We start from the raw sequence: 12,568 nt of genomic DNA on the forward strand, positions 1-12,568 counted from the left end.
AAATAGAACCTTTACCAGCACTACAGAATCTCCTAGAGACAATGTATTGTATTCTTGAAAAACCCCGAAGCTAAGCAATTCCAAGAATGTTTGGCAAAACCCTTTTGGGAAGGGTGAGGTGGGGTACGGGGGGAGGGTATGTTTCTCACACACATACACACCCGGCCCCCATACAAGATGTGACAAGATCAGGGAGACCTAGCGGAAACCTTCAGGTCACCCAGAGAACTGCTCCTCTCGCTGGTCCTGCGGCGGCGAGGCGGGTGGGGGGTGGGGGGGGGGGTGAGAGCAACGAGACGCGCGGGGCGCGGAGATGAGCAAGTGGCGAAGCTTGACCGAGTGCAGGCGAGAGCAGCCGCCCAACTCCAGGCGCGGGATCTGCTGAGAGGCCACGGTGAGTCGCTCCGGGTGCGGGTCCGAGGGATGCCCGGGGTCCCCGTCGCCTCCGGGCCCGGGCCGAGGCGGGCCCGTAACCTTTCCGGAATCTGGCCTCGGCTCAGCGCTGCTACCCGCAGCCTGGAGCCGGCGCCGCTCGGGGCGCGCCTGGGCGGACACACGGACCGACCCGCGCTCGGCGGGGCTCTTGGCCCCGCGCGCTCATTGGTGGGGATGTGTCTGCTCAGCAGCCTCCAACTTCTCCCGAATCCCACTGGTGAGTCCCAAGAGAGCGAACTGGCACCTGGGAGCTGGGGGAGAAGGGTCTGAAGGGCGCGAGAGCCGGGGGGAGTTGGGTGTGTGTGTGTAGGGGGGTGGGGGTGGGACCGGAGCCGGAGGGCAGAGCCGCTGGGGGGAGCGTTTGCCCTGGAGGCGCGCCAAGCAGGGTCAGCGGATCAGGTCCGCTGCGATCCGAGCGCCCGGGACCCCGCGGCCGTGGGCGAGGGAGGCGTGCCTGGAGACAGAGCCGTAACTGGGACCTGAGTGGGGGAAAGGGGCCAAGAGGGTGACCTGGAGGAGGGCTCTGAAGTGCGGTCAGGTCGACTCTTCAGGTTCATTTCCATAGCTCTTGCCTGGGTTATGTTTGGTTGCCGAGATCAGCGCTACCGAATTGCAGAGGGGCTGATTTGGAGGCTGGAAATTTGCCATTCCGTTGAACAGACACTGATTTTTTTTTTTTAAGCAAGGTTTGTTTTCATTTTGATTTCTGTCGGATTTTCTCCTCATTTGTAACTCACTTTTCTATTTTTACTTTTCCTAACCTGAAGATCTTTTCATTATCCCACCTCTTCATCTTGCTTAGAATTTTAGTTTCCTGTTACATAATTTATGCGGTTAGCGTACTTAAATCACACAAGGGTTGGTTGGCAGGAGTAGGGGGGGGGAGTGCTTTTGTAGATAAAGTTTCCTTACTCGGTCTCAATCTATTTGTAGTATGTGAAAGTAAGCGTAATTGCAACCTTACGTTCTTTAGCCACTTGGTAAAGTCAAAGTCTGTGCTTCCCCCATATATGATGCAAATGTTAAGTTTATTAAACTGAAAAGTAGTACCTGGCTTACAGTCTCAGTATTTGGGAACTCCTCATCGGAAAAATCGGCCATGAAAGCGTGTAGCTTCTTCACTCTGTTGCATTATTGCTGGCTTCCATCACTTTTAAAACAATTGTCCAATAGTTTCTCAGATTCAATGCTGTGACTTTCATTGTTGCACAGCTATACTGCATGTGGGAGTAATGTGATTGGGACTTTGTATCCAGAACTCCATATTCCGGGCCGAGAAAACACCTACAAATTAATGTCCAGGGGAAAACAATGAGATGATTTCTCTTGAATACCTGCCTCCTTACTTACTTGGTTTAAATATGAAACCTGTTTCTCCTGCTTTCTGTGCCTCAGTTTCCATAATACAAACTATAATTGCATGGCATACCTTCAGGCACTTGCCGAAATGTTAAGGTGGTAATGTGTTGTGAAGATGAAAATTGCTTAGGTTTATAGACTTCCCTTTAACAAACCAGTTATTCTCTAAGTTCCTTGATTTGACTATATGATAAAGTGATGTGTATACTCAACTGGTATAAGCACTGTTGCTTTGTACTGCTTGGAAATTCAGCTTCTACGTAAGCAAAATAGTCATGTTTCCTTTCAGTGTTGTCAAGCTGAAGTTTGCAGGGTTCTTTTTTGGGTTAGATCTCCTAGTTCTCTATTTTCTCCTTCTTGGAAGTGTCTACTTTTTGGTTTAAGCTTTCTAACGTATCTCCAATTAAGCTGAAATATATTGAAAATGTAGGTATGTTTTGGCATATCCTGTTTATTATGGGACTACAAATATCTGTCTATGTCTATCTGTCTATCTATCTATCTTTTTTTGTGTGTAATTGCTCTCATTTCCAGCGCCTCTCTCAAATGGGGTTGGGTGTGGTTGAGTTGCACATTCAAGTATCTGAGGGGTTGATGATATGTTTCATCCTGAGGTTCAAGATTCTGACCTCTATTTTCTTAAAAGAAAATACTAGATCCACTGGAATTAACTGGAAATGAATAACAAAGTTAATTTGGGAGATTCAGTTTGCGTCATTTCTGCTTTTACTCAGTGATGTTGAAAAGAGTTGCTGCTTAGGAGCAAATGACTTAGAAAATTTGCAGAGGGTTTAGGAGAAGGGCCCATGGAGAGTTTGCAGGCGATTCAAAGATGATATTCTTTTGACGTAGGTAAAAGGACTAAAGAGCTTCAGTTACTGCCTTCATTTCCCTGTAACAATTTCCGCAGCCTTAGGTGCAGAACCATTAATAGCCCAGATGTTTTCCTGCAGAAGCCTGATGGTGCTAAAGAGCACCTTTAATTTAACCCCGTGGCTGCCCTGGTTCCTGGCCCTCAGTTTTCCTGGAGAAACTGAATGTTGTTTCTAAGAAAGAACTAAAAGGAGAAGTGGGTCAGATTTATACCAGGACCACTTTAGATTGTCTTCTGAAATATTATTAGAGTAGGGGGATAAATACTCAAGAAAGGGAAATATTTGTGCAAATGTGATTAACATTTAGATGTTCTTTAGGTCAGTCTTGACTTCTTCTGCGGGAACTAGAAAAATTACTCTTTTTATTGTTTGTCTCTCTGTATGGTGTCCAAGTGTTAACTTTGTTCCCATCTTTTCTTTACCCAACCACCACCCCTATTAAAACTACAAGAACTACAATCAATGCAATTCCATATCATAACCCCAGGGGCTGTGAGACTAAGCCAACATGAGATACATAACCATTAAGGAAAACATTTTAACATTCAGGTACATTGCATTCCACATTTATTGAGCAGACACAGTTTTCATGGTCTAATAAAATATTTTTGTTTGATAGTCTGTCCTTGGTTATAGCCTCATGTAATCAAGAGGACAGCATGCTTAAGACTTTGTATCCAGAACTTTAAAGCCCAGCTGTGGTTCACTTATTAATAACTCACTGGGGAGATTAAATTCTTAGTTGTCTGCTGGATCTCCCATGCCACACTTCACATGTAGATCCTGTTTCTACTTCATCCTTTGCCTCAGTTTCCACAAAACACACCCTCTGGGAATTGTGTATATTCATCAGAGATTTTCAACTGTAAGAGCATTTCTGAGCAGTCATTTCACCTAGTAACTAAATTATACGCCTAATTTGGAACTAAATTATATATTTAATTTGTATCAAGCTGTAAAAAGATAATCTGTTAGTTTACAATGTTCTTTACAGTCCTGCAGAAAAATTGCAGTTGTCTGGGCTTAGGTGGATGGCCCATAGAGAATCAACAGGCCTCTAAAAGAAACATAATTAAATCTGATATTTAGGCTTATAGCCCCTAAATTTTTCCCTAAACTTATGCAGTGTGATCTAAAGTGGCTCTTATTATATGATGATACAATTGTATTTCAAACAGTGACCAAATGTATTCTTCAGAAAGAACATTTACTAGTTGTGTAGTCTTGGGCAAGTTACCTGACTTTTCTGTGCCCCAGTTTCCTAAGACATGGAATTGGAATGTTAATATCCACCTTACAAAGATTAAATGAATTAGTACATGTAAAACACAAAGAACTATGATTGACACATGGGAAGTACTCAATAAATGTCAGCTATTATTAGTAGAAGTATTAATAGTAATTTAAATACAAGTTAAATATCTTAACCATCATTACCCTGACCTACAAGGTAGAATTTTTTTAAATTACATATTTTTTAACTTATTCAGTTGTGAAAAGAGACTATGGTTAATATTGTTCATCCCTGGAGGTAAACTGCTGACATTTGGTACAGTGAGTGACCTTTTTCAGAATGTTGTCTAAACAGTTAATAGATACCCATTTTGGCACTAGTCATAATTTTGAACTGTAAAATCAAAAGTTGTTTTTAAGACTAAACTATCACAAGTGTCATTTTTTGTTTTTATCTGTATTCCTATTTCACATTATTGCTTAGTCAAAGCCTCAAAGAGTGAGTCATTGATTTCCAAGCTTCTAAAGGAAGCTATTGGAAAATGATATAAAATTTACCTTTGACATTGTCCAAAGTTCAGAACAGTGAGTTTAAAACTTTCCTTAATGATAGTACACTAATTACTTGCTTACAAACTGCTGAAGGAATCCTACGTGAGTATTTAACTGAGTCTCCTTGTCTAATTTTGCTTGGATCTTCTGTCATATATCAAAACAAAAACAAAAGGTTGTGACGGGGACCTGTCAGATTCATCTGGCTCTATATTCTTCACTATCAGAATCAAGATTTTGACTTTCAACAAAAAACTTTTATTATTTAAAACAAATTAACCTTTTACTTTTATTCAGCCACATTAAGTATTTGGAAAATTGTATATGTATTTCCTCTTCTCTTTATTAATTTGTTATTAGTGTGTTTTTTTAAAAATTGTAATTTTTTGCAGATTTTAGGTGATGGGCAGATCAGAAAGTCAGATGGATATAACTGATATGAACACTCCAAAGCCAAAGAAGAAACCGCGATGGACCCCGCTGGAGATCAGTCTCTCTGTCCTCGTTCTTCTCCTCACCATCATCGCTGTCACGATGATAGCACTCTATGCAACCTATGACGGTGAGTTCCCCCGACACCAGTGCACACGGAAATACACAGGAGAGTGAAATCTTCATCTTACGCTTTTCCCGTCTACCAAACAAATGTGTTAAGGAGAAAGACAATGAAAGACAGAGCTACAAAGATTCATTTATAAAATGTGACATCAGTATGTCAAAACAATTAACTTGGACTAAAGTACAATGTCTTTTATGTTTGAGCTAACTTATTGATTGCCAAGTATATTTAGTGCACTTATGCTTACTTTATGGGAATTATAATGTACAATTTATTTGATTAAAGTATACACAATTTTATAACCAACTTCAATTAGTTCACTTTTATTGTGTCATTGAAATTCTAAAGCTTCGTAGGAATTTAAGCAGTCTGATTTGAGTCTTAGAAGTTTTTCACAATGAGGATTAGAAAAGATTGGTTCCTTAATGGCAAAAAACATGGTTACCAGACTAAAACAATAGAATAATTTAAAAGACCTGTGGCTGAGTGGGTAGAGAATGTAATAAATACATTTTTCTTCATAATAAAAATTTTAAACTTAGGATTTTCCTGTTTTATTTCTCTATGTTTTTTTCTAACTACTGACAATGGTATATAATATTCAGGTTTAGTTTTTGCTTCAAGGAATTGATTATTTAATTGGCAGTTTTTAGAAGAATAAAAGATAGGGAGAAATTAGAAAACTTGTATTGCAAATATTTATGCATATACTCTTCTTTTTGTAGATGGTATTTGCAAGTCATCAGACTGCATAAAATCAGGTAAGAAGAGGACTTTTAAATAGTTTTATAATTAATGTATAACATTTAAAAATCGAATGCTAATAGATATATCTCCAAGTTTGCTTTCTTGATGCTTTTATTCATTATAGATCACTTATTTATAGTGAAGGAAAATAAAAATGTATTTAAAAACTTGTTAATTAACTAGTCTAAAAAGGAATTCACCGTATTCAGCCCTGGAGTGTATGGTAGGGTGATAGAGAACTCTATCGCTAGCTCTATGGAGTTGGAAAGAGAAAATCAGCTTGTATGAAATAGTGAGCATTATCATTCAGTATGAAATTTCCCCATGCAAATCAGTAGAGGGATGAAAGGGGAGTAACAGTTAGTCATTTAAGCTACATAGAGAAATTGAGATTTGGGAGGCCTTGTAGTAGGGCTAGGATTTGGAAGTGGAGGTACAGAAGAGGGAATTCCAAACAAGGAAAAAGAACAACAGGAATAAATCATATCATGGAGATACAGTGAAAATGTAAAATTGATAGAGAGGGGCACATTACTGAGAGCTTTGAAAACCTATGTTTAGCCTTGATGTTGTAATAACAGAGAAATGGTTATTTTCCTGACGAGATCACTCAACAAGGCAAGAGTTGAAAGATGATTCTAGGAATGCTAGGCTGGGGAGATCGAATGAGAGGTAATAAGCCAGGAAGAGTAGGCAGGTCGGGACTGCCTACCTAATGCAGGTGTGAGCTGAGGAGGTCAGCCTCTGGCGGGATGAGAGAGCTATGGGACAACATGAAGGCAGAATTGGATGGCTCAATAGAACTGACTTGCTAAATGAAGGGTGTGGATAATTTGAAAATCACGACTACTTTTAAAACGTAAGGGATTCAGGAGAATGGTGGCAGTGCACGCAGAAATAGAGAAGGCAGGAGGTAAGTTTATTTTAGGGAAGGATTTGGTTAATATGGATTTGGACATGTTGAGTCTAAGCTAGAGTAACATCCAAGTGGGGACAGACAGCAGGAAGGTAGAGATGGGGTGTTGGAGAATCTCTTATGTGGTAGATTTAGCATCTGTCAGCTCAGAGGTGACAGCTGAAGACTTGGGAGAATTTAAGTTCCCAAAAGGAGAAAAAAAGAGCTGAACTGAAGAGGACATCAAAAATTAGAGTAGAAGACAAAGAAAAGTCAGAGAAGGGAACAGAGAAGTGTATGGAGCTACAGAGGTCACATCCATTAGTGTGTGGTGAGAAAAAAAAAGAAGAGCATTTTGAGAAGAAGAAAGGTGTAGCTGGACACAGCACCCTGGATGTGAATGCAATATTAATGCCCTTTGACAAGAGATTCTAAACTTCTTTCCTTCCAAGAAATAACATGCTCCAAGTGATGTTTAACCATTTTCTGTTGGATATTTTAAATTGCGTTTGTGTTATTCAGACCTTTGTAAAATAACGATGATAAAACATCTTGGGATTTTAGGTTATAGTCTGATATCCCAAATATGTTGCCCTTTCCTTTTCTATATTGCGTAATGATGATGATTTTTCCCCCTCGATCTCAAGTACACTAGCCATACTCCTGAGACCTGATGTAGGTAGATTGGGATATCAGCAACATAATAACAGGCACTTTCCCATCTTTGGGCTTTCCCAGAAAGTTTCTCTGTTACCCAGGGAAATGGTTGTAGAGGTACCTTGGCTGGGAGACGTCCATGGTCCCTATACCAGAGTTTTACGTGCCCAAATTGGCAGTTGCCATTTGCTCTATCCCCAAATCCTCTCCCTCCTTTCTCTCTACCAGCTGCCATACTATATGCTTATACCTAGCCTGTTTTGAGACTTCCAGTTGTATAATGAGCTCTATGTCCAAGTTTCTCAGTTCTTAATACACTTGACATGTTTAAGTCTCTTAATCTATATGTTCTCTTTCACACAGTTTCTTCTCCCTCTTACTCTTTTTTTCTCTTTTTGTTTTCTTGCATTTTGTTTTTGAAGAAACGAGATCCTCTGACTAGGTAGGTAGGCCTGACAATCTGAGCAGATTCCTCTAGTGGCACCCACCCCAACGAGCAATGTGATATTTGGAATCTGGAGTCTTAGATGTGACTTAATGTTTGGGAGTATGGCTTTGGTTTTTTTTATACCGTTTAGCAAGTCTCAGCTCATTAAAGTGTATTTAACCTGTATCCATTAATTGTAGCTTAGAAATCATACCAAGTGTAAAACACCTCCCTGAACTGTATCTTGGCAGTATACAAATGTATACAATAGAAATAGCCTCAGTGGTAAACAAGGTTGCTGAATAGCTTTGTGTTTTTCTTCATTCTGCTGTGTTGGTTCACAATCTGTTAGAATACTTTCTACTCATAGATCTTATTCTTCCTGGGTGGAAAAATGAAATTGAAACTCTCCCTTATGGATGCCGTCTTCACACCCATGCACACACACATAGTTCTCTGCTGGTTAAGAGATCTTTTCTGCCACAGAAAATACAACTATTGCTTTTGGAAATTACTGCAAATTAAGAAAACTCTAGGGGAAATCTTAGACAGAAAAATGCAATAAAGAAAGGGAGACAGTGGGAAGAGTGGAGTGGATGGAAAGGAAAAGGAAGGTGGAAAAAAAGATGTTGAAAAACATATAAAGTCTCCTACTAGCAATTCTGAAGCTTACTTTAAAAGAATGGGAGAATTCAAACCTGAGCGCAGAAGTTCTTGAGGATTGGAAAATTAATTATTGAGACCCAAGGTCCTTACTTTACGTGGAAGTTGGTTCTAACTTAATTCTTTCTAACGGGGGAAGGCAATATCACAATAAGTTCATGTAAGTCTTTTATCCTGAAAAGTCAAGGAATAGAAATCAGGCCATACCAAGGCAAAAATAAAATATTGCCGAAGCCTGTGGGTCACCTTGTGTTAAGCACTTAAATCTGAACATCTATGAATTTAAATACTCATAATATGCATAAAATGATGTTTATAATAGACACTTTAACTTCTCTGTATATGACATACAGCAATAGGAAAAACTACACCAGACCTAAAATAAAACACTACTTAACAAATAACAAGTTAAGGCAGTGTTCAAAACCCTGCTACTAAAGTATAAATAATATTATCCATCTCTTATTTACTAAGATTGTCAAAACCATGGAGTTGTAGAGCTTGTATGTGATTTCTCAAACTTCTCTATGTAAATCTAAATCCTGGAACTAGCTTCTATTGCAATGTAACCTTACTAACTCAAAATATTTCAAGGAATTTTACATGTTTTCAATCAGGGGTTCTCAGCTTCATTACTGTTGACATTTTGGGCTGGATAATTCTTTATCAGAGGCAGGCAACTGTCCTGTGCATTATAGGATGTTTAGCAGTGTCACTGGCTACTACCCACTATATTCCTAGTAGCAACCCACCTCCCAGCTGTGACATCTAAAAATGTCTCCAGATATTGTCAAATGTCCCCTGGGGCAGCATAATCACTCCGGTCAGGTACCACTGGCTTAAATGATCTCAAGAGATCATCTACTGTTTTTCCCCATGTAGTGACCAGAATAATGCCTCCCCAGAGGTGTCCATGTCCTATCCCAGGGGATCCAGTGAATGTGTTACCTTATGTGACCAAAGGCACTTTGCAGATGTGATTACATTAAGGATCTTTACGTGGGGAGATTATCCTGAATTATTTGGGTGGCATTACATGGTCACATATATATTATAAGGGGAAGGGAATATGAGGGTCAGAATCACCGAAAGAGATGTGGAAACAGAAGCAAAGGAAGCAAAGGTTGCAGTGATGTGGCCACAGCCAAGGAATGTGTAGAGCTCCTGGAAGCTAGAGAGGGAAAGGTATGGTTCTCCCCTAGAGTATCCAGAATAAACACAGCCCTGTTGACCCTTTTTAGACTTCTGACCCCCAGAATTATAAGGTAATAAATCTGTGTGGGTTTAAGCCACTAAGTTTATGATTATTTGTTATAGTGGCAATAGAGAACTAATAATACACCTCCCATAGTTCCTTTATTTTAAGACTATCTTTGAAGAGTTAAACACACAGACACACAGACACAGACACACAGACACAGACACACACACACACACACAGTGTTTCCTGCCAAACTGCTTTTTATTACTAATTGAGTTGTGTAATTTACAGGTATAGGGAAGGAATGTTAAATGGATTAAAAGGGGGGTATAATAACAGAATGGTGGATGCTAATAATAGAATAGAATAAAATAAAAACAGAAGATAGTGAAATTGAATAAATATAGCAAACACTTTTTTGACTGTTTCTGAGTCTGGCACTGTTTGAAGCAGTTATCATGTATTAACATATTTGATCCTAATAATGACTCTGTGAGGTAGGGACCATTATACTTTCTTTGTACAGATGAAAAAACTTGGGTTAGGATTCCAGCACAGGAGGCAGCCTGGCTCCAGAGCCGGTATTCAGCACCACTTCATGTCTCAAAGGAGCTGAGAGTTTGTCTAACTTTTAATACCCTACGCCTGTACAAACAGTATAAGAGCAGATTGCTTCCCCTCCTGATAGAATTTGGAGCTAAAAGATATAAGATGACTCTCCAAGAGTTGAAATATTTTTTTATTAGTTTCAGGTGTACAGAACAACATAGTGATCAGATGTTTACATAATTCACAAAGTGATAACACCAACAAATCTATTGCCCACTCGACACTGTACATAGTTATTAGAACGTTATTGACTATATTCCCCATGCTGCATCACACATCCCCATGACTATTTTTTAAATTATAGTTGACATTCAATATTAATTTATGTTAGTTTCATGTGTACAGTGTAGTGGCTAGACGTTTATATAATTTATGAAGTGATCCCCCACTAAGTCTACTACCCATCTGACACTATACACAGTTTTTACAGTACATACTACTGATTGTATTCTTCATACTGTACTTTACATCCCAGTGACACCCAGTAACTAGCACTTTTTGCTTCTTAATCCCTTCACCTTTCTCACCCAGCCCCCCAGCCCCTCCCATCTAGTAACCATCAGCATCTAGTAACCATCAGTTTGTTCTCTGTGTCTATGGGACTGTTTCTGTTTTGTTTGTTCTTTTATTTTTTTCTTTGGATTCCACATATAAGTGAATTCATATAGTATTTGTCTTTCTAAGGCTGACTTATTTCACTTAGCATAACATTCCCTAGGTCCACCCATGTTGTTGTAAATGGTAAGATTTCATTTTTTTATATATATATATATATATATATATATATACCACAATTTCTTTATCCAATCGTTTGTTGATGGGAATTCTTGTTGTTTCCATATGTTAACTATTGTAAATAGTGTGGCAGTGAATATAAGGGTGCATGTATCTTTTCAAATTAGTGTTTTGGATTTCTTTGGATAAATACCCAGGAGTGGAATTGCTGGGTCATAAGGTAGCTCTATTTTTAATTTTTTGAGGAACCTCCATGCTGTTTTCCATAGCGGCTGCACCAGTTTGCGACGCCACTAACAGTGCACAGTGTTCCTTTTTTCTACATCCTCACCAACACTTGTTGTTTATTGATTTATTGATGATAGCCATTCTGACAGGTGTGAAGTGGTATCTCATTGTGGATTTTATTTGCACTTTTGATGTTTAGTGATATTGAGCATCTTTTAATATGTCTATTGGCCACCTGTATGTACTCTTTGGAGAAATGTCTGTTCAGGTCCTCTGCCCATTTCTTGATTGGATTTGTTTTTTTTGGTGTTAAGCTACATAACTTTTATGGGGGCCTTTTATGATTCCATATATATATTTTAGGATTATTTGTTCTAGTTTTGTGAAAAATGCGATTGGTGTTTTTCTATTGATTGTTTTGGGTAGTAAGGACATTATAATGCTATAAATTCTTCCTATCCATGAGCATGATATATACTTCCATTTATTTGTATCTTTAATTTTTCTCATGAATGTCTTATAAATTTCTGAGCATAGATCCTTTACTTCCTTGGTTAAATTTAATCCTTCGTTTTGTTTTTTTTTTTTTAATGCAGTTGTAAATGGGATTGTTTTCTTAATTTGTCTCTCTGATAGTTCGTTATGGAGTATAAAAATGTAACCAGTTTCTGACTGTTCATTTTGTGTCCTGCTCCTTTTCATTTATTAGAACTCTAATAATTTTTGGATGAAATCTTTGGGGTTCTCTGTATATAGTATGTTTCTTGCACCTCTCTAGTAATCGTCCCTCCTCTGGGGCCCAGGGTGAGTGCCTGTGAGTGAGTGACTCTATGTGTAGGCCCTTTATGAGGACGTCTGGGTTACCAGCTGCCCTGTCTCACTGGGACAGACGAAGGGAATCCCCACTGATTTTCACTGCCAGATGTTATGGGGCCTCCTCTTCCCCTCACAGGACTCCTAGGCTGGGGAGCCTGGTGTGGGGCTGAGGCCCCTCTCTCTTCGGGGTGGGGGGGCCTCCGCTGCCGAGATGTCCCTCCCAGTGAGCAACCACTACCTGTGGGTTTGGTGTCAGACTGTTTCATGTCTCCACCCCTCCTACCCGTCCGGATGTGGCCTCTTCTTTATTTCCTTAGTTGTAGGGGTTTATGTTCAGCTAATCTTCAGATGATTCTCAAGGTTGATTGTTCTATAATTTGGTTGTAATTTTATTTCATCCTGGGAGGCAGTAGGCATAGCATTTTCCTATCCTGCCATCCTGGACCTTCCAAGAGTTGAAATATTTTAAGCCAGACTGAGAAAGAGGAGAATACATATTGGTTAGACCCAGAAACCAGTTACTTCACTGAAAGCAGTGAGCAGCTTCATCGGTCATTTTGGTACATCAAATGCAACA

General features: G+C 39.4%; 1 protein-coding gene across 3 annotated transcripts in view; it reads left to right on the top strand.

Moving 5' to 3' along the window:
* The first annotated feature begins 213 nt into the window (after window positions 1-213).
* Window positions 214-12,568, top strand: part of MME (membrane metalloendopeptidase) — a 91,118-nt gene continuing 78,763 nt past the window's right edge. Inside the window, exons 1-3 of one of the 3 annotated variants that reach the window (XM_019731986.3) lie at window positions 214-394; window positions 4,847-5,016; window positions 5,739-5,774. In XM_019731986.3, coding sequence (XP_019587545.2) covers window positions 4,857-5,016; window positions 5,739-5,774 — 196 coding nt within the window. In that variant the 5' untranslated portion in view covers window positions 214-394; window positions 4,847-4,856. Of the gene's footprint in view, window positions 395-514; window positions 653-776; window positions 1,122-4,846; window positions 5,017-5,738; window positions 5,775-12,568 lie in introns of those variants that run through there. The other 2 variants (XM_019731987.3, XM_019731985.3) reach the window with 2 other exon arrangements.

Source organism: Rhinolophus sinicus, chromosome 17 (assembly GCF_057876585.1).
Source record: "Rhinolophus sinicus isolate RSI-liver-muscle chromosome 17, RSI-T2T, whole genome shotgun sequence".
Taxonomy (NCBI): domain Eukaryota; kingdom Metazoa; phylum Chordata; class Mammalia; order Chiroptera; family Rhinolophidae; genus Rhinolophus; species Rhinolophus sinicus.